The sequence below is a fragment of the Parasteatoda tepidariorum genome, chromosome 4, assembly GCF_043381705.1.
Source record: "Parasteatoda tepidariorum isolate YZ-2023 chromosome 4, CAS_Ptep_4.0, whole genome shotgun sequence".
NCBI classification, from domain to species: Eukaryota; Metazoa; Arthropoda; class Arachnida; order Araneae; family Theridiidae; genus Parasteatoda; species Parasteatoda tepidariorum.
The window spans coordinates 79,815,654-79,841,970 of NC_092207.1; the positions used below are offsets into that span (position 1 = coordinate 79,815,654).

At 27.5% G+C, this 26,317-nt stretch overlaps 2 protein-coding genes across 2 annotated transcripts; one reads left to right on the top strand and one right to left on the bottom strand.

The window, feature by feature from the left end:
• Positions 1-1,631: 1,631 nt before the first annotated feature.
• Positions 1,632-18,008, top strand: LOC122269282 (UPAR/Ly6 domain-containing protein bou). The gene is made up of 4 exons (XM_043041552.2): positions 1,632-2,016; positions 5,390-5,539; positions 10,834-10,983; positions 14,341-18,008. The coding sequence occupies exons 1-4, from the start codon at positions 1,941-1,943 to the stop codon at positions 14,550-14,552; spliced, it is 588 nt and encodes a 195-aa protein (XP_042897486.1). The 5' UTR covers positions 1,632-1,940; the 3' UTR covers positions 14,553-18,008.
• Positions 18,009-20,459: 2,451 nt separating this feature from the next.
• On the bottom strand, positions 20,460-25,949 carry LOC107437874 (histidine-rich protein PFHRP-II-like). Its single transcript, XM_016050004.3, has 4 exons — positions 25,825-25,949; positions 23,426-23,749; positions 21,888-22,299; positions 20,460-20,658 (listed from the first exon to the last, which is right to left on the bottom strand). The coding sequence occupies exons 1-3, from the start codon at positions 25,831-25,833 to the stop codon at positions 21,895-21,897; spliced, it is 738 nt and encodes a 245-aa protein (XP_015905490.2). The 5' UTR covers positions 25,834-25,949; the 3' UTR covers positions 20,460-20,658; positions 21,888-21,894.
• Between the last annotated feature and the right edge of the window lie 368 nt (positions 25,950-26,317).

The window sequence follows — 26,317 nt, forward strand, 5'->3', positions numbered from 1 at the left end:
TATCGTATAAATGAGCATCTAGTTATTTTCGGGATTCCTAATTGCTAATATAAATCAATTTATAAAGATTTAAATGTGGATAAGAGAATTTCTATTTTTATTAAAAATCAATTTTTACTGAAATAAATTTCTAATTCTTAAGTTTAAATTGTGAAAACAATAGGATTGGAAATTAAAGATAATTCTGAAGAAAAATTGATGAAATTCTGTATAGATTTCAAAGTATCGTTCAAAGCAATTAAAAATTTACTTATCGTGCATTATATGCTAAACAATCTAGCAATATTATTTCAATAGCAAATTTTTAAAATTTAATTTAATTTTCCTTATTTTCTTAGATAGTAATTGTAGTTATGCTCAAATTCCTGTAGTTTCAAAAAAAAAAAAAAATTTTTTTTCTTTTCTGGAACCAATTTTTCTTACGATAAGATTTTTGCTATATATTACTGAAATTAAATCAAATTTAATGTGTTTATATTGGTTGGAATAATTCTGACTTCAGATTACAAACTTTGGAGTTTTTCCATCTAGAAATAGTCTTTTAAATAAGTTATGAATTGAATCAGTCGATCTTCATTAGAAGTACATTGTTCTGTTACAAAACCATTAAAGCCATCTTCATGTTTTTACAGGAAAAAAGTTATAATTTTTTTATAACGCTATATACAATTTTTTTTTAATTTTTAGATTAACTTTAAAAGGTATTGCTTTCTATTAACTTCTAAATCAATTAAATTAGCCCCCTTAACTCCTGTTTTTGAATGCATACAAAGTTTACGAACACAATGCAATGAAAGGCTCTAGACAAATGCATGGAGTATATTTCTAAATTTTCATTTTTAATATTTTTTTACGTATATGCGCAACTATTTTTTTCGTTGTATTTACCTTTCTTTAAAGGGACAATGCAATTATATGCGATCAACATTTTTAAATTCAACAATGATTCTAGAAATCAGAAATTGAAATACCCGTTTCTAAAATGTAAAACTAAATTTTATTTAATAAATTTAGACGTTTGCATTTATTAAAGACAATATTTTCATAAGGTAAAAAAAAATTCTAATTTAGTTTTTTTAAAATTTCGAAAAATTTTAATGTTTGTTTTACTCCTAAGATCACTATGATAAAAATATGTTGTTCAACTTGCTATTTAAGTAGAAAAACCCAACACGAAACATTACATTGTTCGATGCACATCAAAAAGTAGTTAGGATAAAAGTAAATTATTTAAATGAATGAGAGGTGAATTATTTGTTTCAATTTTTATGTATTTTTATTTTTTAATTATATTACTTAAACTCGGTGTAAGAATCAAGTTATTTATTTAATGAGGATATTTATTTAAAGCATAAAAAATTCATTTAACTTTTCAGTACAGTACAGCATCTATAATGACATTTAAATGTGTAAGGGAATTCGTCTATATACGACACTTCTTCGCAAGAATATCTTCCATTATCGTAGGCTTTAAGTTAAAGCCTTTTCTTGGATATTAATATTACTTAATAAACATTCTTTTCTCCATTGTAAGGAGCTTTGTAAAACGTACATTCCTTTTAAGCTACTTTATCTTCATGACAGTTATAAATCACCAAATAAATGCCTTTTATATCACAAGAGTTTCTATGAAAATGATATAAATGTCTACTGAATAACATCAGCATAATGTTTGATTCATCAAAACATAGAGAAATACTTAGTTTTCGCGAAGTTTTATATTTACATTCGTTTCAGTTGGCCAAGATAATCCTCTGATCTATTTTCTTTTCATCCCGCCTGCTCACTGAAGCTCACTGCAACCGTGGCTGTATTCGAAAGCTTAGTTTATTTACATTCAGATAACCGCGCCCGTCAATGTTGCTGTTATGTATCAATAGAAATGCCCAATGAACTAATTTATTATTAATTACCTAGAAATAATTATTTCTTTTAGAAGCATGAAACTAGGAATCATGAATTTCTTTCTCGTTATTTTTGTGAAGCTTTTTATCATTGTTTTAATTTCGAATAAAGGTAAGAAATGTGTTTTTCTCTAAGTTGTTTACTTTACTAAATTAGCATTGGTTAATTTATTGTTTCTGTGTACTGTGTTTTATTTTTAGTGAATATGGCTACGAGTTATACCTTTCGAGTTGTCCCATTCTGTGATGTTTTTTTTAGTTTCTCGCGAGACACTGCCCGGAAGTTTCCAAGACTTGGCGATTATTCTGTCACAGATCACAATACGGAAATCTCCCCAAAATTATTAGCTATTAGAGATAATTATAATCATGATATTAAAATAATTTAGTAGTAATTCAATTTATATGAAAATGAAAGCAAGTTTTATCCGAAGTAAAATGAGTTACGTCTCAGAAAATTGTTTTATGTTTGTTCTTCAAAATCATTATTCCACTGTATCACGCATGGATAAGGCGTTATAAATTGTGTGAAAATGGGAAAATCTTGATTATTAATAATTGTCCGTATTAACACATAATATTAACACATTTTAATTTTTATGCAAAATGCCTTCTTTTAGTTAATGTTGAGTTTAATCAGTATTAAACTCCATGAAAGCTAGCTGCTCATATTTCTAATCAAAAATAAATGACCTACTTATATTCATGACAATTGTGTAATAAAAAATGTTTGAGTGAAGGAAATTTTAAGTAGTTGCTCACATCTGTGATTGCTCAGGGGATAGAGCATTCAGCTTCCAATGAGGTGAAACACGAACGAATCCAAGGAATGACTGGTCAATACGAAATCCACATCCAGCTTGCACCGACAATTGTGCTTACATAAAATATCCATAGTGGTAGACAGATCACAGGTTAGAGTCCTCTTGCTGCCTGGCTGACCGTGCGAGATTTTCGTGGTATTCCTCTCCATGTAACACAAATGTGGGTTATTTACATCAAAGAATCCTCTACGAAGACAAATTACTCCTAATGCTTGATCCAAGAGTTCCCTCGCCTTCTGGATTGTTTTCAAAATTAGAAGGCTATAGATTTAAACATTAGTAGTCGTAAACCCATAAAAATATTGGGTTGTCTGTTCAATAACGATTATAAAAACATAGTTGCTCACAAAGAGTGTCTTAAAGAATGTTTTGGATCTAAACATATTTTGGAATTCAGAAGTAATTTCAAAGCTAACTTTAGAACTTACAAGCAAAGCCAGACAAGTTATACCTCTGCTGCCTAATTTAGTTGACCATGAAAGAGCTGTATGTCTTGCTACAACCAATTTCTTATGAGAGAAAGACGAAGTTAGTAGGAATATAATAATTTATAATATGACTTTTTCCTTTCATTTTAATTATCAGTGTGATGTTCAATATAGATATATCAGGTGAAAGTTATAAGGTTAGGAAATCTCTGTTGTAATAATTATTGAAATGATTGTAATTAAGACAAGGAAGAAAACAAAAGATGTATTTTTTTTAAAAAATTGAGTTATTTCAGTTTTAATTGTATTCTAATTTATATGTAATCAGTCTATACATAATTTAAAGAATTTGCTTTATCCTTCCAGCATGGTTTTTAAAATATTTCTCCACAATTTATAGGGCCCAATGTATATGAATTTAATGATCTTTATATATTATTATATAATCTTTCTATATGAATAATAAATTAGGCGTAGTAATTAAAAAAAATGTTTAACTGTATTAATAAAAATCAATTAATATTAGATAATATGTAGTAATTAGTTTTTAGATTATTTTTAAAAATTTTTCGAAACTAAAATTAAAACCTACTTTTATTTCAATCCTAATTTTTTCTTGGGGAGTAATATAATTATTGAATTAATTTTTAATGAATGCCTTAAAAGTGCCACCCAATTATTTTTACTTTTTGAAATTCTTATCTTGTAAATGTTATACATGAACACATAATTTTAATTTTAATGCAAAAAGAATTTATATATATATATTTTAAAAAGGTTTGCATTTTAAAAGTGATTTTTCTCAATATAATTTTTAACATTACGGTTGATCTATGTTATATAAAACAAGTTATTAAATAACTGGTTTTAAATAATATATGTGTTTTGCTTTTAACCATGTCACTATTTGGGTAAATCCAGCAAAAATTTTACTGTTGAGGTTATCTTTTTCATAAAATGATAGGATGATTATCTTAAAGCCAGCGGAGCTAAAATTTAATTGTAATAAATATCTTTAAGTTTAACTTGGTTGTCAAACTAGTTTTGATGTTTTTCACCCCACTTTTCTCACTAATGATTCAGCAGATTTTTATAAGGTTTTGTTCCTTGAAATATTAGATTGGGGTCCCCTGTGTGTCTACCTTTTTGATTTCATTCATGTTTTTCATTCTTATATTCTTCAATAAAACATTCTTCCAACTTCTCTAAATTTGGATGAGAGAAAATGATATGTTAAATGTCTTTTTTTTCTTCTAAATAGTTCTGCATTATTTTTTTATTATTATTTTATTCTGGTAATCAGGGTTGGAGTTTTTGCCGGCAAAAAGGGTTTTTTGCCAGGACAGTGGCAAAAACCTGGTAAAAACCGGCAAAAACTGGTAAAAACCGGCGAAAACCAAATTATCTAAATTGCTGATTAAATATTATTACAAAATACTTGAAACAAATTTAAATCAATCATAAGGAATAATAATTTTGATACATTACATGAAAAAATTATTTTTAACATATTAATAATTAATATAAGGGTAATAATTTTTAAAAGATTGAAAGTTTTTGATCTCTTTTCATTTTAGAATCCTAAAATAAATGTTTTTTTACAAATAAATAAATATTATTATTTGTATAATATTATTATTTATTATAAAAAATTATTATTTGTACAATAATTAACTACACATGTTGATAGATATTTTATGCTTTAAATTATAGTTATATTAATTTAAAATAAGTTCATTTCACTGGAAAAAAGAGAATAATCACAAATTTTCCAATCAATAATGTTTTAAACTACTAAAATGATATATTATTACATTATGATTTAATTATGGAATAATAATTTTGTTAATTTTTGTAATTATTTATATTTATAGTATATATTTAAATTTTAGGAATAATTTTGCATCAAAAATGTGTTTTTGTCCTCTCGTCTTGGAAAGTATAGGTTTTTGCCAATTTGCTTGGCAAAAACCTGTTTTTGCCAGGACGGTTTTTACCGGTATTTACCATGGTTTTTTCCACCTGCGGCAAAATCTTGCCAACCCTGCTGGTAATCATGATTTATGTTGAGAAGATTGTTAGACTGCCATTGTATTCATATAGTTAAAGAAAAAATAAAACTCGATCATGCCTTTTTTATTTATTTTTTAATGATTTAAGTTGATAGTTATTTCCAGACTTATTGTTCTTTTTCCACTCTCATCATTGGTATTAATCCCTTTTTTAATTGCAGCATCAGCTTTATTTTGTTACCAGTGTAATTCAAATGAAGAAACATATTGTGCTGAAGTGTTTAATCGAGATGGTTTGACTCTTGAACCTACCGAGTGTGATGAAATATATGAGGCGAAATACTGCATTAAAGCAACAGGAATGTATGAAGGTAAATATTTACTTCATAGTTCATTTCTCTGCAGACATGATTGTGCTTCGGGGAAAAATCCGGTTTTCCGGATTTTTCGCTAACTGCTATCCGGAAGTTTGTGGAAATCCAAGGTCTTGAAGTTTTAAGAAATCATTGATCATATTTATGTCTAATAAAAATTCTTTTAGATTTTATTTAGAAATATTAAAACTAGAATTTATAACATTGGCATCTCTTTTATTTGTAAATATTTTTTTATTTTAAATAATAAATGTGATTAGACATAAAAGTAAACTTATACATAATTATTCATTTAAATTATGCTGCATATAATTTATTTAGAATTTCATGTTTTTAAAATATCAATGATTTCAATTTATGAAGACATTAATTTTTTTGAAATGCGTCATTAATAATTTTACTTGAAAATTTCAGAATTTTTGAGCTGGGCTCACAATAACCCTTGATAACATAAAAACATAGTGTGTACTTTCTGCTGCGTATGAATGAAAAACAAAAATTATTAATAGTGTCAATAAAGGTGCAGGAAAATATAATAGTCGTCTTGAATTTCATACATTATTATTAGCAGAGAAATTACTTGAAATATATTGATAACATTTATGTGGAAAAAATGTACGGCACACCCTGAGTAACCTTTGATCAAATGATCAAATCTTCACATTCTAGGCCTCAATCTTAATGGTTGCCTTGAATATGCTAATTTATTAGTGAGGATAATATTTTAAGTTACGAAATCAGATACAAAACGCTCGGTGGCTGACTGGTAGTGCTTCACGCTCCCGAACCACAGATCCTGGGTTCGATCCTCGTTCCGGGCAAGGTTGACTCAGCCTTTCAACCTTTCAGTGGGTCGATAAATGAGTACCAAGCATGCTTGGGAACTAAACACTGGGGGTTCCGCGTTCGGCTAACCACCTGACCGGAACATTTGCCTCTACACCACAGAGCCCAAGGTCAAGAAAACTGAGATGGGCACAGTAGGCCTTGGTCCTCTATGGGCTGTCGCGCCACTGAGTTTAGTTTTATCAGACACAAAAACATACTTTTTCTAAATAAACTTATTTTTTTTGTTGACAAATTCAGATTTCTGATCCTCAAAATATAGGGGGTAGCCGTAATCTTGGTAATATGATCTCAATAATTTGTTAGGAGAGTGGTTTAAAGTTTGAACCCCTTAATGTAAAGTTTATTTTTTGCGTATTTCATTGTATCTCAAGAACTTTATAAATGAATTGAAAATTTTTTGCATGCAACTGTAAAATTCATTTATCCAAAGTAATTTCATGCAAAATAGAACTATTAGTAAATGTTTATTATTTTTTATTATTTTATTTAATAATAGTCAAAAAACTTTTGAATTGTAGGTATACAATTGTTTACATAATTGAATTTAACAAATTATAAAACTATTTTATCTACAGATTCAATTTTGTTTCTCATTTTACTTTTATTTTGAATTTATGAAAATGCTATTTTCTTTTGATGGTTTTGTTTTGTATTCACATTAATTTTATTTTGTATAGAAAAATATTTATGCTGATTAATGTTTAAATTAGTCATAATTAATTATTTTGAATTAAAAATAAATCGTCTTTTGGGATTTGAACACTCTTGAATTATGAACAATAGAGTCTGGATTGAACTAGAATTTTTGGTTTCTTTAAAACAGACATTCAAATGATGTAAGTGTACTAATGTAAGAATATAATTTTAAATGTAAATTCTAAATAAAATGTAAGAATATAATTCTNTAAAGCATAAAAAATTCATTTAACTTTTCAGTACAGTACAGCATCTATAATGACATTTAAATGTGTAAGGGAATTCGTCTATATACGACACTTCTTCGCAAGAATATCTTCCATTATCGTAGGCTTTAAGTTAAAGCCTTTTCTTGGATATTAATATTACTTAATAAACATTCTTTTCTCCATTGTAAGGAGCTTTGTAAAACGTACATTCCTTTTAAGCTACTTTATCTTCATGACAGTTATAAATCACCAAATAAATGCCTTTTATATCACAAGAGTTTCTATGAAAATGATATAAATGTCTACTGAATAACATCAGCATAATGTTTGATTCATCAAAACATAGAGAAATACTTAGTTTTCGCGAAGTTTTATATTTACATTCGTTTCAGTTGGCCAAGATAATCCTCTGATCTATTTTCTTTTCATCCCGCCTGCTCACTGAAGCTCACTGCAACCGTGGCTGTATTCGAAAGCTTAGTTTATTTACATTCAGATAACCGCGCCCGTCAATGTTGCTGTTATGTATCAATAGAAATGCCCAATGAACTAATTTATTATTAATTACCTAGAAATAATTATTTCTTTTAGAAGCATGAAACTAGGAATCATGAATTTCTTTCTCGTTATTTTTGTGAAGCTTTTTATCATTGTTTTAATTTCGAATAAAGGTAAGAAATGTGTTTTTCTCTAAGTTGTTTACTTTACTAAATTAGCATTGGTTAATTTATTGTTTCTGTGTACTGTGTTTTATTTTTAGTGAATATGGTTACGAGTTATACCTTTCGAGTTGGTCCCATTCTGTGATGTTTTTTTTTAGTTTCTCGCGGGCCACTGCCCGGAAGTTTCCAAGACTTGTCGATTATTCTGTCACAGATCACGATACGGAAATTTCCCCAAAATTATTAATTATTAGAGATAATTATAATTATGATATTAAAATAATTAAGTAGTAATTCAATATGTATAAAAATGAACGAAGTTTTATCCAAAGTAAAATGAGTTACGTCTCAGAAAATTGTTTTATGTTTGTTCTTCAAAATCATTATTCCACTGTATCACGCATGGATAAGGCGTTATAAATTGTGTGAAAATGAGAAAATCTTGATTATTAATAATTGTCCGCATTAACACAGAATATTAACATAATTTAATTTGTAGGCAAAATGCCTTCTTTTAGTTAATGCTGAGTTCAATCAGTATTAAACTCCATGAAAGCTAGCTGCTCATATTTCTTATAAAAAACAAATGGCCTACTTATATTCATGACAATTGTGTAATAAAAAATGTTTGAGTGAAGGAAATTTTAAGTTATTGCTCAGAGCTGTGATTGCCCAGGGGATAGAGCATTCAGCTTCCAATGAGGTTCAAGGGATTGTTCGAATTCAAGGAATGACTGGTCAATACGAAATCCACATCCAGCTTGCACCGACCACTGTGCTTACGTAAAATATCTTTAGTGGTAGATGGATCACAGGTTAGAGTCTTCTTGCCGCCTGGCTAACCGTGCGAGGTTTTCGTGGTATTCCTCTCCATGTAACACAAATGTGGGTTAGTTACATCAAAAAGTCCTCCACGAAGGCAAATTTCTCCTAATGCTTGATCCAGGAGTTCCCTTACCTTCTGGATTGTTTTCAAAATTAGAAGGCTATGGATTTAAACATTAGTAGTAGTAAACCCATAAAAATATTGGGTCGGCTGTTCAACAACGATTATAAAAGTAGTTGCTCACAAAGAATGTCTTAAAGAATGTTATGGATTTAAACATATTTTGGAATTCAGAAGTATTCTCAAAGCAAACTTTAGAACTTAGAATAAAAGCCAGACAAATTATACCTCTGCTGCCTAATTTAGTTGACCATGAAAGAGCTGTATATCTTGCTACTACCAATTTTTTATGAGAGAAAGACGAAGTTAGTAGGAATATAATAATTTATAATATGACTTTTTCCTTTAATTTTAATTATCACTGTGATGTTTACTATAAATATATCAGGTTAAAGTTATAAGGTTAGGGAATCTCTGTTGTAATAATTATTAAAATGGTTGTAATTAAGACAAGGAAGAAAACAAAAGATACATTTTTTTAAATTGATTTTTTTCTGTTTTAATTATATTCTAATTTATATGCAATCACTCTATATATAGTTTAAAAAATTTGCTTTATCCTTCTGGCATGGTTTTTGAAATATTTCCCCACAATTTATAGGGCCTAATGTGTGAATTTAATGATCTTTATTCTTCTATACGAATAATAAATTAGTCATAGTGATTAAAAAAACAACGTTTAACCCTATTAATGAAAATCAATTAATATTAGATAGTATGTAATTAGTTTTTAGATTATTTTTTAAAATTTTTCAAAACTAATGTGCCAATTTTTAAAACTAAAATGAAAACTTACCTTTATTTCAATCGTAATTTTTTCTTAAGGAGTAATGTAATTTTAATATAATTATTGAATTAAGTTTGAATTAATGCCTTAAAAGTGCCTCCCAATTATTTTTACTTTTTGAAATTCTTATCTTGTAAATGTTATACATGAACACATAATTTTTAACACAAAAAGAATTTATATTTTTTTTTTGAAAAAGGTTTGCATTTTAAAAGTGATTTTTCTTAATATAATTTTTAACATTACCATTGATCTATATTATATTAAACAAGTTATTAAATAACTGGTTTTAAGTAATATATGTGTTTTGCTTTTAACTATGGCACTATTTGGGTAAATCCATCAAAAATTTCACTGTGGAGGTTATCTTTTTCATAAAGGGATAGGATGATTATCTTAAAGGGCTAAATAATGTTTCATAGTTTTTTGAAGAAGAATAAACAAAAGATAGTAAACTATCTATATGTTCTGTAATATCGTTGAATCCTTGTAAATAAGGATACAGAAAAACATACACTTTTAAGATGTGAATAATTATAAAGCCAGAAAAAACAAAAATACTATTGAAATCTAACAAATCAAGACTGAGAAAGGCAGGATTGAAAACAAAAACATATATTTTTGTTGGAGAAATCTGAGTGGAGCTAAAATTTAATTGTAATAAATATTTTTAAGTTTAACTTGGTTGTCAAACTAGTTTTGATGTTTCTCACCCCACCTTTCTCGCTAATGATTCAGTAGATTTTTATAAGGTTTTGTTCCTTGAAATATTAGATTGGGGTCCCCTATGTGTCTACCTTTTTGATTTCATTCATGTTTTTCATTCTTATATTCTTCAATAAAACATTCTTCCAACTTCTCTAAATTTGGATGAGAGAAAATGAAAATGATATGTTAAATGTCTTTTTTTCTTAATAGTTCTGCATTATTTTGTTATTTTTCTTTATTATTTTATTATAGCAATCATGATTTATGTTGAGAAGATTGTTAGACTGTCATTGTGCTCATATAGTTAAAGAAAAACTAAAAATCGATCATGTCTTTTTTATTTATTTTTTAAGGATTTAAGTTGATTGTTATTTCCAGACTTATTGTTATTTTTCCACTCTCATCATTGGTATTAATCCCTTTTTTAATTGTAGCATCAGCTTTATTTTGTTACCAGTGTAATTCAAATGAAGAAACATATTGTGCTGAAGTGTTTAATCGAGATGGTTTGACTCTTGAACCTACCGAGTGTGATGAGATATATGAGGCGAAATATTGCATTAAAGCAACAGGAATGTATGAAGGTAAATATTTTCTCCATAGTTCATTTCTCTGCAGACATGATTGTGCTTCGGGAAAAAAATCCGGTTTTCCAAGCCGCAATCTTGGAAATATTGTCTCATTAATTTGTTAGGAGAGTGGTTTAAAGTTTGAACCCCTTAATGTAAAGTCTATTTTTTGCGTATTTCATCGTATCTCAAGAACTTTATAAATGAATTGAAAATTTTTTTGCATGAAACTGTAAAATTCATTTATCCTTAGTAATTTCATGCAAAATATAACTATTAGTAAATGTTTATTATTTTTTATTTTTTTATTTAATAATAGTCAAAAAACTTTTGAATTGTAAGATTACAATTGTTTACATAATTGAATTTAACAAATTATAAAACTATTTTATCTACAGATTTAATTTTGTTTCTCATTTTACTTTTATTTTGAATTTATGAAAATGCTATTTTCTTTTGATGGTTTTGTATTCACATTAATTTTATTTTGTATAGAAAAATATTTATGCTGATTAATGTTTAAATTAGTCATAATTAATTATTTTGAATTAAAAATAAATCGTCTTTTGGGATTTGAACACTCTTGAATTATGAACAATAGAGTCTGGATTGAACTAGAATTTTTGGTTTCTTTAAAACAGACATTCAAATGATGTAAGTGTACTAATGTAAGAATATAATTTTAAATGTAAATTCTAAATAAAATGTAAGAATATAATTCTGAAAATCTATCATGTAATAATGACTTATCTCAAAATTTATCCTTTTTAATGGAAATATCTTGGAACTTTCCCTTTTATTTAATAAGTACATGACTGAAAATAATTTGAAGCGAAAAGACTAAACTGTTGGTCACGCAAAAATGTATACAACTGTACATTACGCAAATATATTCAGAACTCCACTCAACACTAAAATAAAAAACTATGTAATATGCTTTATATTATATTATAAATTTTTAAGTATTCTATTAATTTTTTTAAAGGAAAACTTGTGAACCAAAACAATTTTTTTAACCTTTTAACGGTACATTTATTTGGAGAAAATAAATATTATAAAAATTTTTTTTTTGCTCTGTGTGCAAAAATAGCACTAACCAAAACTGGGTTTTAAGTTGACTGTTATTGGGTTAATTATTATTATTTTTTAAATTCATATTTGGTTATTCCTTTAAGCATTATTTTTTAAAATATGAATGTTGGTTACATGTTTTTGATTTGTTATTTAACTTATATTAAGCTGAATTTTCATTAAAAAAAGTGAAATATATAAATAAATAAAAGCATTTCATTTTTTTGTTGTAACAATTAAGAAAGCTATCACAGTTGTTATATTGAAACAATTATTATTACTGATGTCATTGGTCGAAAAGTTATCGAACATATATTGAATAAATAAACTAAATCATTAATCGTTTTTGCAAAAAAATGTGGAAAAAAAATGTTTGTATGCAGAAGGAGGATTATTACAGTATTAATTTTATCAAAATTATTAATTGTTCACAAATTGTTTAATTTGTCTTAACAGAATTTTAACTATGTTTTTTAATATAAACAATTTAAATCATGTTTATTTATGGCATGGCCTTTTTAGATTAGTAGTTCATTTTGATTGATTTGTCATTTTCCAAATTAAATAGATTTAAAAAAAATGTGAAAAAGTGACAATAAATTTTTTAGACAACCTTTTTTTAGGGAATTTTTTTTCATATTCTTGATGTTATTCATGATGTTAACCATATTTCAGATTAATTTAAACACAAATTTTATGATGCCCTTTTTGATATGCATCATATTTGTTTGAAAAAATATAGTTGATCTGTGTATTATTAACTTTTTGTTATACTTATGAGAAATTTTAATAATGCTTTGTTAAGAATAAGCTTAATTAAAAATAGTAATATGAATGAACTGTTTGACATATTACTAAAAAGATAGCTCATGTTATTATAGACGAAAATAAAGTTTTTAAAAAGAACCAATTACATCATACTCCTATAACAAATAACATTTTTAAAATTGAAGAATAAAGCCTTATTAAATGAAAAGTATTAACGCTTACAATTTGTCAAATACAATTTAATTAAAACAATTAAATAATTAAAAAAGCAAGTTTAAAAAATTTATTTGAACTAAAATTCAAATTAGCTAATTCTAAATAATAATGAGGCATTTTCCTTTTATAAACTATAATAAGCAAGAGGAGTTAATTTGTACAAAAAGTAGAGCCGACTTATAGTACCTTCTGAAAACTCAAATTAGCAGCAAAAAAAAAGCTTATTCACAAAAAAATATCATAATAAAAATATTATAATAATTACATACTTTTTTAGCAATTAATTTACTTTTAGTAAGTATATTATCAAATCATTGCATATTCTTGTTTTTAAATACTTTTCATATTTCTGTAAAATATAGTGTTTGCTAAAATTGATTTTTTTACATGATTAAAAAATTTTTTCAAAAACGTTATCATTTTCCATAATTTTTTTTGTGGTATAATAATGAATTCCAAAAAACTAAAACCCTGGGTTAAGTTAATTAAGTTGGGTATATCTCAATTTTTTAATAATTTTTAAACGAACATCAAAACTAAATGATTAAAAAATTAATGATAATGTGTTATAAATTGGGAGGATACATTAATTAAAAACATAGCACTCTGGACTAAATCTCACCATTTAACTATGTTGGCTTGTGTACAAGTTCTAAGTATTTTCATTATAAGTTTTTAAAGTGCAATTGAAAATTAATCCTTTTAACAATCTTTGATACTCTAGGATTCACAAAATAATAAATAGTGAGATATTTTTTCAATGTCTTACAATGCCCTACTCAGGGCTCGAAATTAACAGCATTGGTCTGGAACCACTAAAAAATAATTATTAATGGTCTACTGGACTAGAAATCAATGTAAAGGAATTGTTTTATGACTTTCAGTTTCAGGTTTAAGTCTGTTTCATTGTTACAAAATAGCATATTAACTTTACTCATTCTTTGAACTTAACAAATTTAATACTTTGTTTGGTAATTTTTAAATTAAGCTCACTTTATTGATTTTTTTCAATTAGAAAACTAATAGAGACATATAAAAAGAACAGTGAAAATGTACACCGACTAGCTATATTTAGTCCCTGATCCAGGGACCAGTGACTAAATTATCTTAATTTCTACTTTTCCTTCCTCACTTTTTACTTCTCCAGTTTATTTATATTGTAGAAGCTAGTTTTTAAAACTGAGTTGCTGATATGTTAAAGTATGCTTTAAAGTATATTTTAAAAGCTAGTTTTTAAAACTGAGTTTCTGATATGTTGAAGTATACTTTTGTTAAAAATCTTTTTTAAGGTATCCAATTATTTTTAATTTTTTCCAGGTACTATTGGAACAAGACGATTTTGTTCTTCTCGGCATCACGGAAATTATTGTGAATATGTGAGACGTCCAGGAGATGAGAGGGAATACCGATCCTGTGTTTATACTTGTTTTAATGATGGCTGCAATAGTGGATATTCATTTTCATTATCAAAATGTGTCTTATTAAGCTCAATAATTATAATTTTACTATGGAATTTAATAAGATGGTGATCTGAACATTTTATTCTTGATTGGGTGGGGAAAAACTCTCATTTTTTTATTGTAAAATTCATCTTGAAATGTTTCTGTTTGTTTAATATACAGTTCCTTAATGATTACCTTTAATACATATTTTTAGAATTATCATCAAAAAGGAAGTTAAACAGGTTGGCCTCAGAACTAGGAAATCAGAAATTTTTACAAATTTGGAAAAATCCTTGAAAGAAATTTAATTTTCAAGAAATTTAATTAAAAAAGTCAAAGGAAAATAAATTAATTTAAGTTTTAGGTATCTCAAAGTCATATATTTTATTAAATAATATTGGTATATAATAATAATTTCTAAAAAAATGTTGTTTTATTTATCCTTTTTTTTAAAAAGCTGTAATGAGTATGAGCATTTTGTGATATATTTTATGCATAATGAGGTGTTACAGAAAATTAATAATAACATTTTTGCAACGGGTCGCAAAAATCAGAGAAATTTGATAAAATCAGCCTGAAATGTCCAAAAAAAGAGGAAAGCCTTTTGGTAGAGCAAATTAACGTTTAGGCAACAATATAACAGAGAGGTTAATGAAATCTGTGAGTTTCATTGTCTGATGAAACTTAAAAGATTCTCTAATAATCAATTCTACTAATCAAACAGGTTTTACTTTCAGCAGTAAGAATTAGTTAGATTTTTGCTTTTTCCTTTCCTAAAATATAAGTTTGTGATCCTTAATTTATTTTTTAACTTCATTTTTGACGAGGATTTTCAAACTATATACTAGGAGTGATCCTTACAGAACACCTTGTATGATTTTGTGAGTATTAGACCTTATAATTATAATCTCATTCCAATTTTGTTAATAATTGTAATCTCATTCCAATTTTGTTAATAATTGTAATCTCATTGCAATTTTGTTAATAATTATAATCTCATTCCAATTTTGTTTAGAATGCTCAAGCTGTTTCTACATATGTACAACTATTCAATATTTATTTATATTTTATGAGTTATCAATAATTTTTTGTACATGTTTTATTGATGACTGCTTAGTTTATAGTCATCTTATTTCTATATTAATGTATAAGGGGACCGAAAGTTTTAAGTTGTTGATAAGAATAACTTGTTTAGTTCATTTTTGTAAAAAAGTTTTTTTTTTTGCAACTGAGAGAGTTGTTTTGTATTTATATAGTTCATATGGTATGATGAGGCTGTTTAGATAAAAATGCTATAATTCCTAAGCTTTTTTTTTTTTTAATTACCCACACATAATTTTCTTTAATCACTGCCTCTCTTGCCTAAGTTTTTACTGGTGTTACTATGTGATGTATTATTCTTTCTTAATGGTTCTTCTAATATTATATTCTTTCTGCAATCAAATCAAATCCTCTATTTGTGAGAAAACATCTCTTTTCTCAAATCAATTAAGAACAATTATTCTATTTTTATAATATTTTTTTATGTAGTGTGATTCTAATAATAATTATTGTATATTTATCAATATTTTGTTCCTTACATTGTGAAAAAAAATTTTAAATTTTATAGGATTTTGAAGTTTTATTATTAAATTTGTATTGCTTAGACTTTAGAAACTGACTTACATTAGCAAGTGATGCCATTTAATGTTAGTTGAAGCTGAAAAAGATAGCATTTTATTTAAACTAAACCAGATTTATTTAGCTATGGTTTTTTAAAAAAAATATTACTAAAAGTAAAAATTGTTTTTTAAAAACAGTTGTTCCCTTTACATTTGTTTCATAAAACTTTACTATTGTTAGTTGTTAAAACATACATTGCAATATTTAATATTCTTGAATTTTTGAACTTCTCCAAGGTGGCAACAGAAAAGTTAGGAACTTTTATCAATGGGGGAAAATCAGGCACATTTCAGGAGATTTAATTAAAATTCCCGTAACCCGAGGGGAAATTAATTAATTTCGGTTCGACGTACTTATTTTTCCGAGAAAAGTCGATCTTGTTATAATTTTTTTTAAATTTTTTATTTTAAACTTTAATAGCAAGTATAAATGTTTTGTAATATGTATGTATAAAACTATACATAACTGTAAAATAAATAATAAAATTTATGCCACAGAGATTACTAGCCAGGGAAATTTGATGAAATCTGTCTGGAAAAATCAGGGTATTTCTTTCCTGAGTGTTTGTGGTCATTCTATTCTCCGATTTAATTTGCCCTAAACAATAGTGAATATTCTGACAATATTGCCTTCAAGGTCAAGTTTTGTATTATAGCTATACTGTCAAGTTTTTGTATTGTTGTATGGGTCAATAATTACAATATACAATTTTGGTAAAATTAATTATGATTTCAGACTGTGATTAATTTTAGACATTAAAATGCCTTCATTTGAAATCTTGCTTGTTCAAATTGTTTATTAACTAAAAGGAAAAATTATCTCAAAATTTTTCCTTTTCTCCTTTTTTTTTGGAATTTTAATCTCAAAATAGGGGGCCATCCAAATATTATGTAAGCACCTAGGAGGGGGTTTGTGATTTTTTTTTTTTTTTTGCTGACAATGGGGGAGGAGGGGGTGTGAGGAATATTTAAATAAGACATAAAAAATTTCCTTATTTTCAAAATTTTCATAGAAAGTAAAATGAAAAATTTAACGAAGAAAATTACACATCAAAAAATTTAAAATGTGGAATAATATCTGATTTTGAGAAATGAAAATGTTTTTTTTTTTATAAGACGTTCAGAGAGGAGTTTTAAACGTAGAAGTTTCTTAAATATTCTGGTTAGAATTTTGTAAGATGAATTAAAATGTAAGCTTTATTTAATGCAAAGTTGCGTAATTTTTTAATACTTTAATCCTAAAACTGGATTATTACCTTCAGAGGGAGTCCGAAATTCCCCAATATATGCTTACATAATCTTTGAGCAGCACCTTAGTCTGGAAATATTTTGTTTCGTTTACATATTTTACTGTTTATTTTGTATTATAGTTCTGCCTGGTGTTAGAATTTGTTGTGTTAATCTATCTTGTCCGTCCATTGAAAAACCGTATATTCAGATGTTATATTTATGCTGTAATAAAATCATATATCAGCTTTATATAAAATATTTTACTATTAAATTTTACAATATTGTGATGATACAAATAAATCCAATAAATGTTTTTCCTTTGAGTAGTAATCGCATTTTGATATTTTTTGAGGTTCTGCATTTTAATTTTTTGTTAAACATTTGTTGATTTTTTAGACGTTTTAATGTCTGTTTTAAAATTTTCAAGAATGTTTCTGCAATTAATATTTCAATTAAATTCTCTTATTTGTTATATTTAATGAAATTTTTCAGTGTATGTTCATCCTGGTGTTATAGTTTTCTTTTAACTATGTTATCCGTCCATTTTAAAATTGTATATTCAGATGTAATAAAAATGTTTTTCAATTTTCGATATGTTTTGATAATTATTTTTATAATATTAAATGATGCAAATAAAAGTTTGTATGTTAGCTATCTTGCATTTTGATATTCTTGTTTTTTGTTTTTATTTTAAATTTTTTCAAATATTGCAATATTTCAAATATTTTAATAAATTAATTCATTTTAGATAACGTATATATACATCTTTTAAAATGTTCAATCGTAAAACAGTGAAGCGAAAACGTAATGAATTCAGTGAAGGAACAAAAAGCTTTGTGATATCAAAAATTGAATGTTTTAATCGAATATATACTACCTTATAACAATGATAGAGGGACTTTTTTTTAAACACTTTATGACAGGAAATATAACAAAAGGTTTTTAACTTGTATCAATTTCTTAAATTGTTATTTAAAATGATTACATAAAATTTTGTAAATCTGGCTTAAATATTTTTGGAGATATGGAAATTTTCATAAAAAACTAATCTTTTTGTTTTATGTTATTTTGCTATAACTTTAGAAATAATAAAAAAAATCAAACAAAATTTATGGAGCAATTTTAAATCAAATACCAAATTATTATTTAAACGTTTGAAAAAAATTCGTTGAAAAATTGCATAACATATGAGTAATTGGAACAGTTCATTGCGCATGCACAGATAATATTTAAAAGATCTTTTTCATAATTGTGTAGTGAATCGCATTTAGTAAATAATGAAATAAGTCCAGTTTAAATATCGCGAAAATTTAAAAAGTTTCTTGCAATTTTCTAAGTTTTTGTACTTTTTAAAGGAAAGTTCTAAGTTAATGGTTCTCAACTCCCGAGGTACGGACCGGTCCGTAAATCAAATGGTACCAGGGCACAAAAGAAACATTAAATTATTTTCATTGTAATTACTGTGGTGTATTTCTCTTTGTTTTATGTGACTTTCTATTGACGAGAGGATAACTCGGAGACGAGAGATGTCACTTTAAGCATACCAATACCTCGAATGTAATTTTATTTTTTAACCATCGTTGAACAGCCGACCCAATTTTGGGTTTACTACTAATTTTCAACTCTGTAGCCTTGTAATTTTTAACACAATCCAGAAGACAAGAGAATTCCTGGAGCAAGTATTGGGAGAAATTTGCCTACATGGAGGACTTTTTGTTGGAACTAATCCGCATTTGCTTTAGATGGAGAGGAAAACCTTCCACGGCTAACATGGCGGCAAGGGGACTCTAATCCATGATCCGTCTACCAATGAGGATATTTTACGTCAGCAATGTGGTCGGTGCAAGCCGGGTGCGGAGTACGCACCGACCAACTATCTCTAGGATTCGAACCTGGTTCACCTCATTGGAAGACAAACATTCTATCATCTGAGCCACCACATAATTTTATTTTATAACCGTCGTTGAACAGCCGACCCAGTTTGCGACTGCTAATGTTCAACTTCGTTGTTTTGTAATTTTGAACCCTATCCAGAAGACAAGGGAACTCCTGTATCAAGTATTGGGAGAAATTTGTCTTCGTGGAGGACTTCTAGATGGAACTAACTCGCATTCTTGCTACATGGAGAGGAAAACCATAAAAACCTTCCATGGTTAGCTTGACGGCAAGGAGACTTTAACCGATGACCCGTCTACCACTGATGATATTTTATGTCAGCGTTTTGGTCGGTGTGAGCCGGATGCGGAATTCGTATCGACCAGCCATCGTTGGGATTCGAACCCGGTTCATCTAATTGGAATGCTAACGCTCTATCACCTGAGCCGATTGTAGTTGCATTTTGTTTTTGAGACATATTTAAATTGTCCACGGAAATAAAAAAGTCGGGGAGCACTGCTGTAAATAATGCTGTTTATATTATGTTAATGCTGTCTATATAATGCTGTTGCTGGTGTTTTGCGCAAATTTTATTTATTAATAAAAGTTAAGATCTGAATATTGAAATTTTTACTGCAGTTTTTTAATACAATTTCGAAGGTGTAAAGTTTCTAGTTATACATTTTTCATAGGGGAAATATTTACACTAGCTGTTACTTAAAACTGTTATTGTACCTGTTATTGTTTCCAGATAGATATTTTAAAAGTTTCTATAGTTTCCTCTTGATAAGAGCAAGTATAGATAGAGAGATTCAAATTGAAAACACTTTTCTGGAGTATTTGATAGTGTGGATTATCATTATATTGCCCAAACCTCTTCAATTGTAAAACTATATGTTATGAGTGCATGTTATGGTATAAATAAATGCATTATGTTATGGGTAATCATAAAGATGTATCTTAATTTGTTTTGGGGGGTGCATGTTTTGAAATGTTATATGAATTTTAATAAATTCATTTATAGTTACGTTAATCTAATTTTGTCAGAAAATTTATTATGTTTAAAAAAAGAACGCTTAGATTCATGCAGTATAGCAAATTAAAAATAAAATACGAAACAATAATTGGTTGTAATTGAAACTGTTATTATTATTTTTTTTAAATGAAATTTAAGATAAACAAATGCTACGAAAAACGATGTACTAAGTGATAGACTACACACTCAAGCTAATTTTTTTAGATCAAATTTAATGATTCAACAGAAATTACACACATAATAAATTAGTGGAGTTTTCAAATATTCTGAGATGGATTATTTGATGCATCCTTAATAACAATGCGGTCATCGTCAATTGTGCAATCTTCTAAGACGAAGAATGAACACCGAGACGTCCCCACATTTCAATTCTTCAGTTTGTCACCAATTCCTGTAAATCAGAAGAAAAAATATCGATTAAAGTAAAATATTTGGAAAAAGAAATTTTATGTCACTAATTTTATGTAAATTCCAAATTTTAAAAAGCATTGCATGATTGTTTCATGTGTATAATATGTAATAATCTACCGAGCGCCCCCAAAATGACTGACGGTTCAAAGAATTACTGAAACCAAAACGAAAGACGATAGAAGTTTGTGGTTGATAGGAAACCAAAACCTTATCCCTACAAAGATTAAAAATTAATTACAAATTCGTCAGCAGGTGGCGTTGTTAACCGATAAAAAATATTAAACAAAGTTTTCGAATTAATCACTATTTGCTACAACAACGTATATGAAATTAACATATATCGTTTCATTCAGTAAAAAACATATTTAAATCGTTTTTCTAGCCAGCAGCATCATTTGTTTTTCTTACTTAGTGACTAATTTTGAAACTTAGTGATAGCAAATAAATCTCTTTCTAGGTAGAATGCAGTAAACCGCACAATTCTATCTTCTCCCATTTTTCTTTGATATTTTAAATCGTCGGCTACTTTTAGGACATCCTGTACTAATTCCATAAACTCTATTTAATTTCAAAAGAAAATAAAATCTTATTTTTGCTTTATATCTTACATTATTAAACAAAAAATTATAATATTAATATGGAGTCTAAGGTGAATTTATAATTACGCGTTTACAGGATGGTATCCATGAGCTACAGGAACGCTGATAAAATATACATATGCATGTCGAACAACTATATCTTGTTGCAACTTATATTTAAGTGTCAAGTTGTACCATACAGCTGTTAAAAATTAGTCTATGCATATTATTGCACTGGAAATAAAATTTATATCATGGCAATAATACTTTTGCTAGTATGGTTATGGTAAAGTATAATTTCGTTGTCAGAGAACTAGATCTTTTATTATCATGAGGTACAAAAGTTTTAAAATTTTTTTATTTCTTTCTAATGACTCCCATTCAATATTTTTGATGATTTTTTAGTTGATACAAAAATATAAATTTGTATTATTTCGGAGAAATCTTTTAATAAAATTATGAATAACTTAATATTATACTTCTTAAAAACATATCTAATGCAAATTAAATAATTTAAAATTTATCGTTTGTCAACCATATTAAAAGTAATGAATTGATAAAAATTGAACATTCGATTTAAGTGAATTTAGCTTTAGAAATGAGTTTTAAATTCCAACCATGAATTTCATACCTTATATTTAGTATCTGGCGTGTACTGGAGCTGGAGCATATCCGTGATGAGCTACAGGTGCTGGAGCGTATCCGTGATGAGCTACTGGAGCTGGAGCGTATCCGTGATGAGCTACTGGAGCTGGGGCGGCATAAGTGTGGTGGACTGCTGGAGCAGCGTGAACCATTTGAGCGTGGGCACTTCCGTATCGGCCATAAGCAGAGCTATCATGAGCTTGAACTCCATGAGCTTGAGCACCATATCTGTCATGGGCACCATAACGGGCATGTCCAGCGCTACCGTGGGCTCCAACATTGTGGTGTGCTTGTCTGCCATGGGTTCCATAGCTAGCTTGGTGTGCACCGTGGTCAGCAACGACTCCATGGTGTCCAGCTTGCTTGTCGTAAGCGTATGCCTTTTCATATCCGGTACCCTGAAATGGGGTTTTATTAGTTAATTATCCTTAAAATTTTTTTGTTTTTCGTAAGCTTATAACTTTTCTTAATGACTCCCGGAAACATTTTTTTGTTATGTTCTGCTTTAATTGCAGATGCAGATACTATAAACAAATTTAAAGTGCGTAGTCATAAAACTTTGCGGGCTCCGTTTTTGTATCAAACGCTTCAGATAGGGTATATGTGCAAATACCAGAATTTTACGGATTTATTTTAACTTTAAGAATCCTTGGTGCACCATTAAAAATAATACAGATTTTATAGCCTCATCTATGTTTATACGTAAATATCTTTTTCAAAACAAAGAATCAAAAGCGGTCTAAGAAAATAAATGCTCAGCGAGAAAAACATGTTTTGTTTGTAATTTTGATCTTTTTTAAAATATTTGAAGCTTAGTTTTTATGTGACATATTTTAGAGATTCTAATGAAAAATTTTTTTATGTTACAATTCTTTTTTTTTAATTATTATTATTATTTAAAATTATCAGTGAAACAAAAAAATGAGAGAAATTTGAGACGGCCATAAGCATTTTAGAAATAGACATGATCAGGATCTGTAACAATTTGATTATGAAAAAAATCATGATATTTTGTAATGATTTTAATGTTTACTGGAATTTGAAATTGGTTTAAAAATACTCAGAAAAAAAAAAACGATTTAGTTCTTTTTCAAATAAATATATCTAACTAAGTTGAAGTTAATTTATGAAAACTTTAGCTATAAAATTAAAGAAAAAGTATTTGGTTTAAAATCGTTTGTTGATCCATATTCAGAACAGTGAAATATCCGCGTTAAGCAACTGTAATTAAAAAGAAGAAAAAAAAGATAGAATTCAATAAAAAACTCTTCCTACTACATCCCGTTTGGGGCCGGGTGAGTTCATGGAGTTTAAGATTCCACATTTATGTGACTAACGGCATGATTATTGTGAGGTGGTCAACATTGCGTACAATCCGCCCTTACTTCCCAGACAAACTGATAAAGCTGGGTGGTTTTCAAGCCGTCACAGAGGATAAATGAATTTATCCTATACATATTTTTTTAAAAAATTTCAGACGTTAACGATTGTGTTTTACAGCTCAACGAGTTGAAAGAAATGTACCTTGTCTGAGGCGTAAGCTCCAACGTTTCTGTATTTGCCATAGTGAGCAGCTTGAGCTCCTTGAGCATCATGAGAAGCGTATGCGCCAGCATTGTGGTGTCCATGAGCAGCGTGTGCGGCATCGGCGTATCTTCCGTGGTCACCATAGTGTGATGCTCCATGTGCTCCATATCCGGCGCTGTGTTGTCCATGGGCTCCGTATGCGTGTCCGGCAGAGGAAGCGGCATGTGATGGTCCTTGGTGGTAAGTGGCGACTGGGTAAGATTCTGCGACCTCCATGTCGTCAGCGAAGGCCACTGCGAAGAGGGTTACTGCAAGGATCAGCTGCAAAATCAAAATAATTCTTATAAATTCCGTTCTGTTAAATCAGTTTGATTTATTTTTTGTATTTATGTTACTTCATAATTTAAAACCCTTTGACCATAGAAGCAAAATAGATTATTTAGGATATTTTAAAACTTTATAATTCACAAATATTGAATTTAAAAATAATTAGGGTTTTATTTATTTCAAGTTTTTTTCTTGTATCAAGTATTATTTAGTATTAAAATTAATTTCTCTCGTTTATATGAAAATTGTATGCTTTATTTTAACTAGTTAGATCAAATTGAATGTTTTAGTGTTGAGACCATCGAATCAGTTTTGAAATTAGTCATTTGCACCCTGGTTGGGAATTTTTTTTAAAATTTATATATTCTTATACATTCATGCACTTATAAATTCTTACTTATACATTCTTATACATTTTGAACAAATTAGAAGAGAGAATTTAAAATTTTTTATTTACAAATAAGATTACTACAGATGCACTTATATCAAAATTAAATAAACTATGCATTCAAACAAAATAAAAAAATGCGTATTCATAAAAAAAAGAAAAAATTATCCATATAAATAAAAAATATATGTATTTATAAAAATATATTACGTATACTTATACATAATAAATAATTCATTTGTTTTGTATCTTTAATCACTGATATTTTATAAATTCTCTTAAAAAAATTGTTAAATATTATTATTATTTTAAATTGAAGGAAACGTAAGAGTAAAATGTTCAGTACTTAAAATACAACTGAATTATTCAAATAAAGAACTGTTAATACTAATTTATCAATTAATTGTTTTAATCTAAATATTTATACAAGTAGAAAAATACTAATTACGATGAATATTGACTTTTATATAAAATAAAGGGTAGATAAAATTATGAGTTTGATACTATAAGCGTAATCACAATTGTAATGAAGGGATTAACATTTTCATTTCTAACTGTGTAATACATTTTGAACGAAACAATTAGGTAAAAAATACTTCTGCTTACAGAATCAAAACACTTCTCAAAAAATTCATTGCAGTACATCGATATTTAGGACATAATTGTATTTGGTATTTTGATTATTATTAAATGTTTTTATACATATTATAGTTTTCATCTTTTAAATATGAGAAACAAAGTAAAAACTAGTTTTCTGCAGTTTATAAATTACTTTAAGCAGTTTACTTATAAAAGAGAATTAAAAGTAAATAGTAGGAAAATTTCAAATTCCGTCGTAAAACAAAAAACCAAAGATACGGTTTTTATGCTTTCAAGTCTTACAAATAAAGAATGTTTCTAATTATTAGATGAATTCAATTTTTTCGTATTAAATATTAAACAGTATTTGACAGCATTTTGTTAATTTTTATAGAAATTTGATGTTTTAACTACTTTTAGTACAATCCTGCTTATTGAAACATTTAAAATTACTTTAGGAATTTTAAACTTCGTTTTTTCCCCTTGTCATTTATTAATTTTTTGTTAACATTAAATTTTGTTGTTATAACTTAAATGTCTATCTAGAAAAAGCATTAAAATATTACAGAGAAAAAAAGTAAATATTTTACATTTAATGCTAGCTATTTTATGCCAATCAACTTATTGAAACACTTTTTTTTTCTTTTGAGATATCACCTTTTTTTTGTTGTCAATATTAAACTTTGCTTACAGCAAAACTTGCCTACAAGTTCTTCAAAAACCTTATCGAGAGAAAAAAACGTTAAATATTTTTTAAACAATCTGAGTTTATTTGAAATATTTTCATTTTTTTGTTGTTGTTAATAAATTTAGTTGTTAGAAATTAAAAATATGCCTATAAATAGCTTCACAATTCCTATAGAGAATGAGAATGTAAATATTTTAAATTTAGTGTTTTTAATATTTTTAATACAAGCATATTTATAAAAATGTTACATTTTTTTTTTTTGGATTTCGGATGTTTTTTCTTTTTGTACATTTTTACAATAAGAACTTAAAAATCGGTCAATAATTAACTTAAAAAATCTCATAGAAAAGAAGGTAGCTTTTATAGTGTAAAAACAAGCTAAACTTCAAAGGTATGAACTTATTGACTACTTACCACTTTCATGTTGGCTTATTTTAGTTCCTTTGGAGGTAAGGAGAAATTATTCCAATGTGTCGAATGAATATGAATTCTCCTTCTGTCCGCACACATATTTATACCACACACGAGGGCGTACATATGGTTAAGCTAATAAAAAAAACGCATAAATAAAACAGATAATTTTAATAATCATTTTAAAAAAGAAGTTTTTACTTTTAATGGTTTGATGGGCGTCGACTAGCCAATGAAACATAAACCAGTCAAACCGTTCTGATTTCTTTAGGGATTGAGGACAGAACCTTTGATTCTGTTGACCGTGCACTGCCCTTGTCCGTTGGGGAGGCGGCACTCGGATGAGATGTTACAAAATGTAGCCACTTTTGGGGCTTAAAGGGGTGTCACCCCTGTCCAAAATATGAATTGAAAATTAATAATGCCGAGGTCACATTTATCTTTTTCTCAGCCTTGGAAAGAAAGTGAAAATATCGAATGAAAGTGCTTTCGGGTC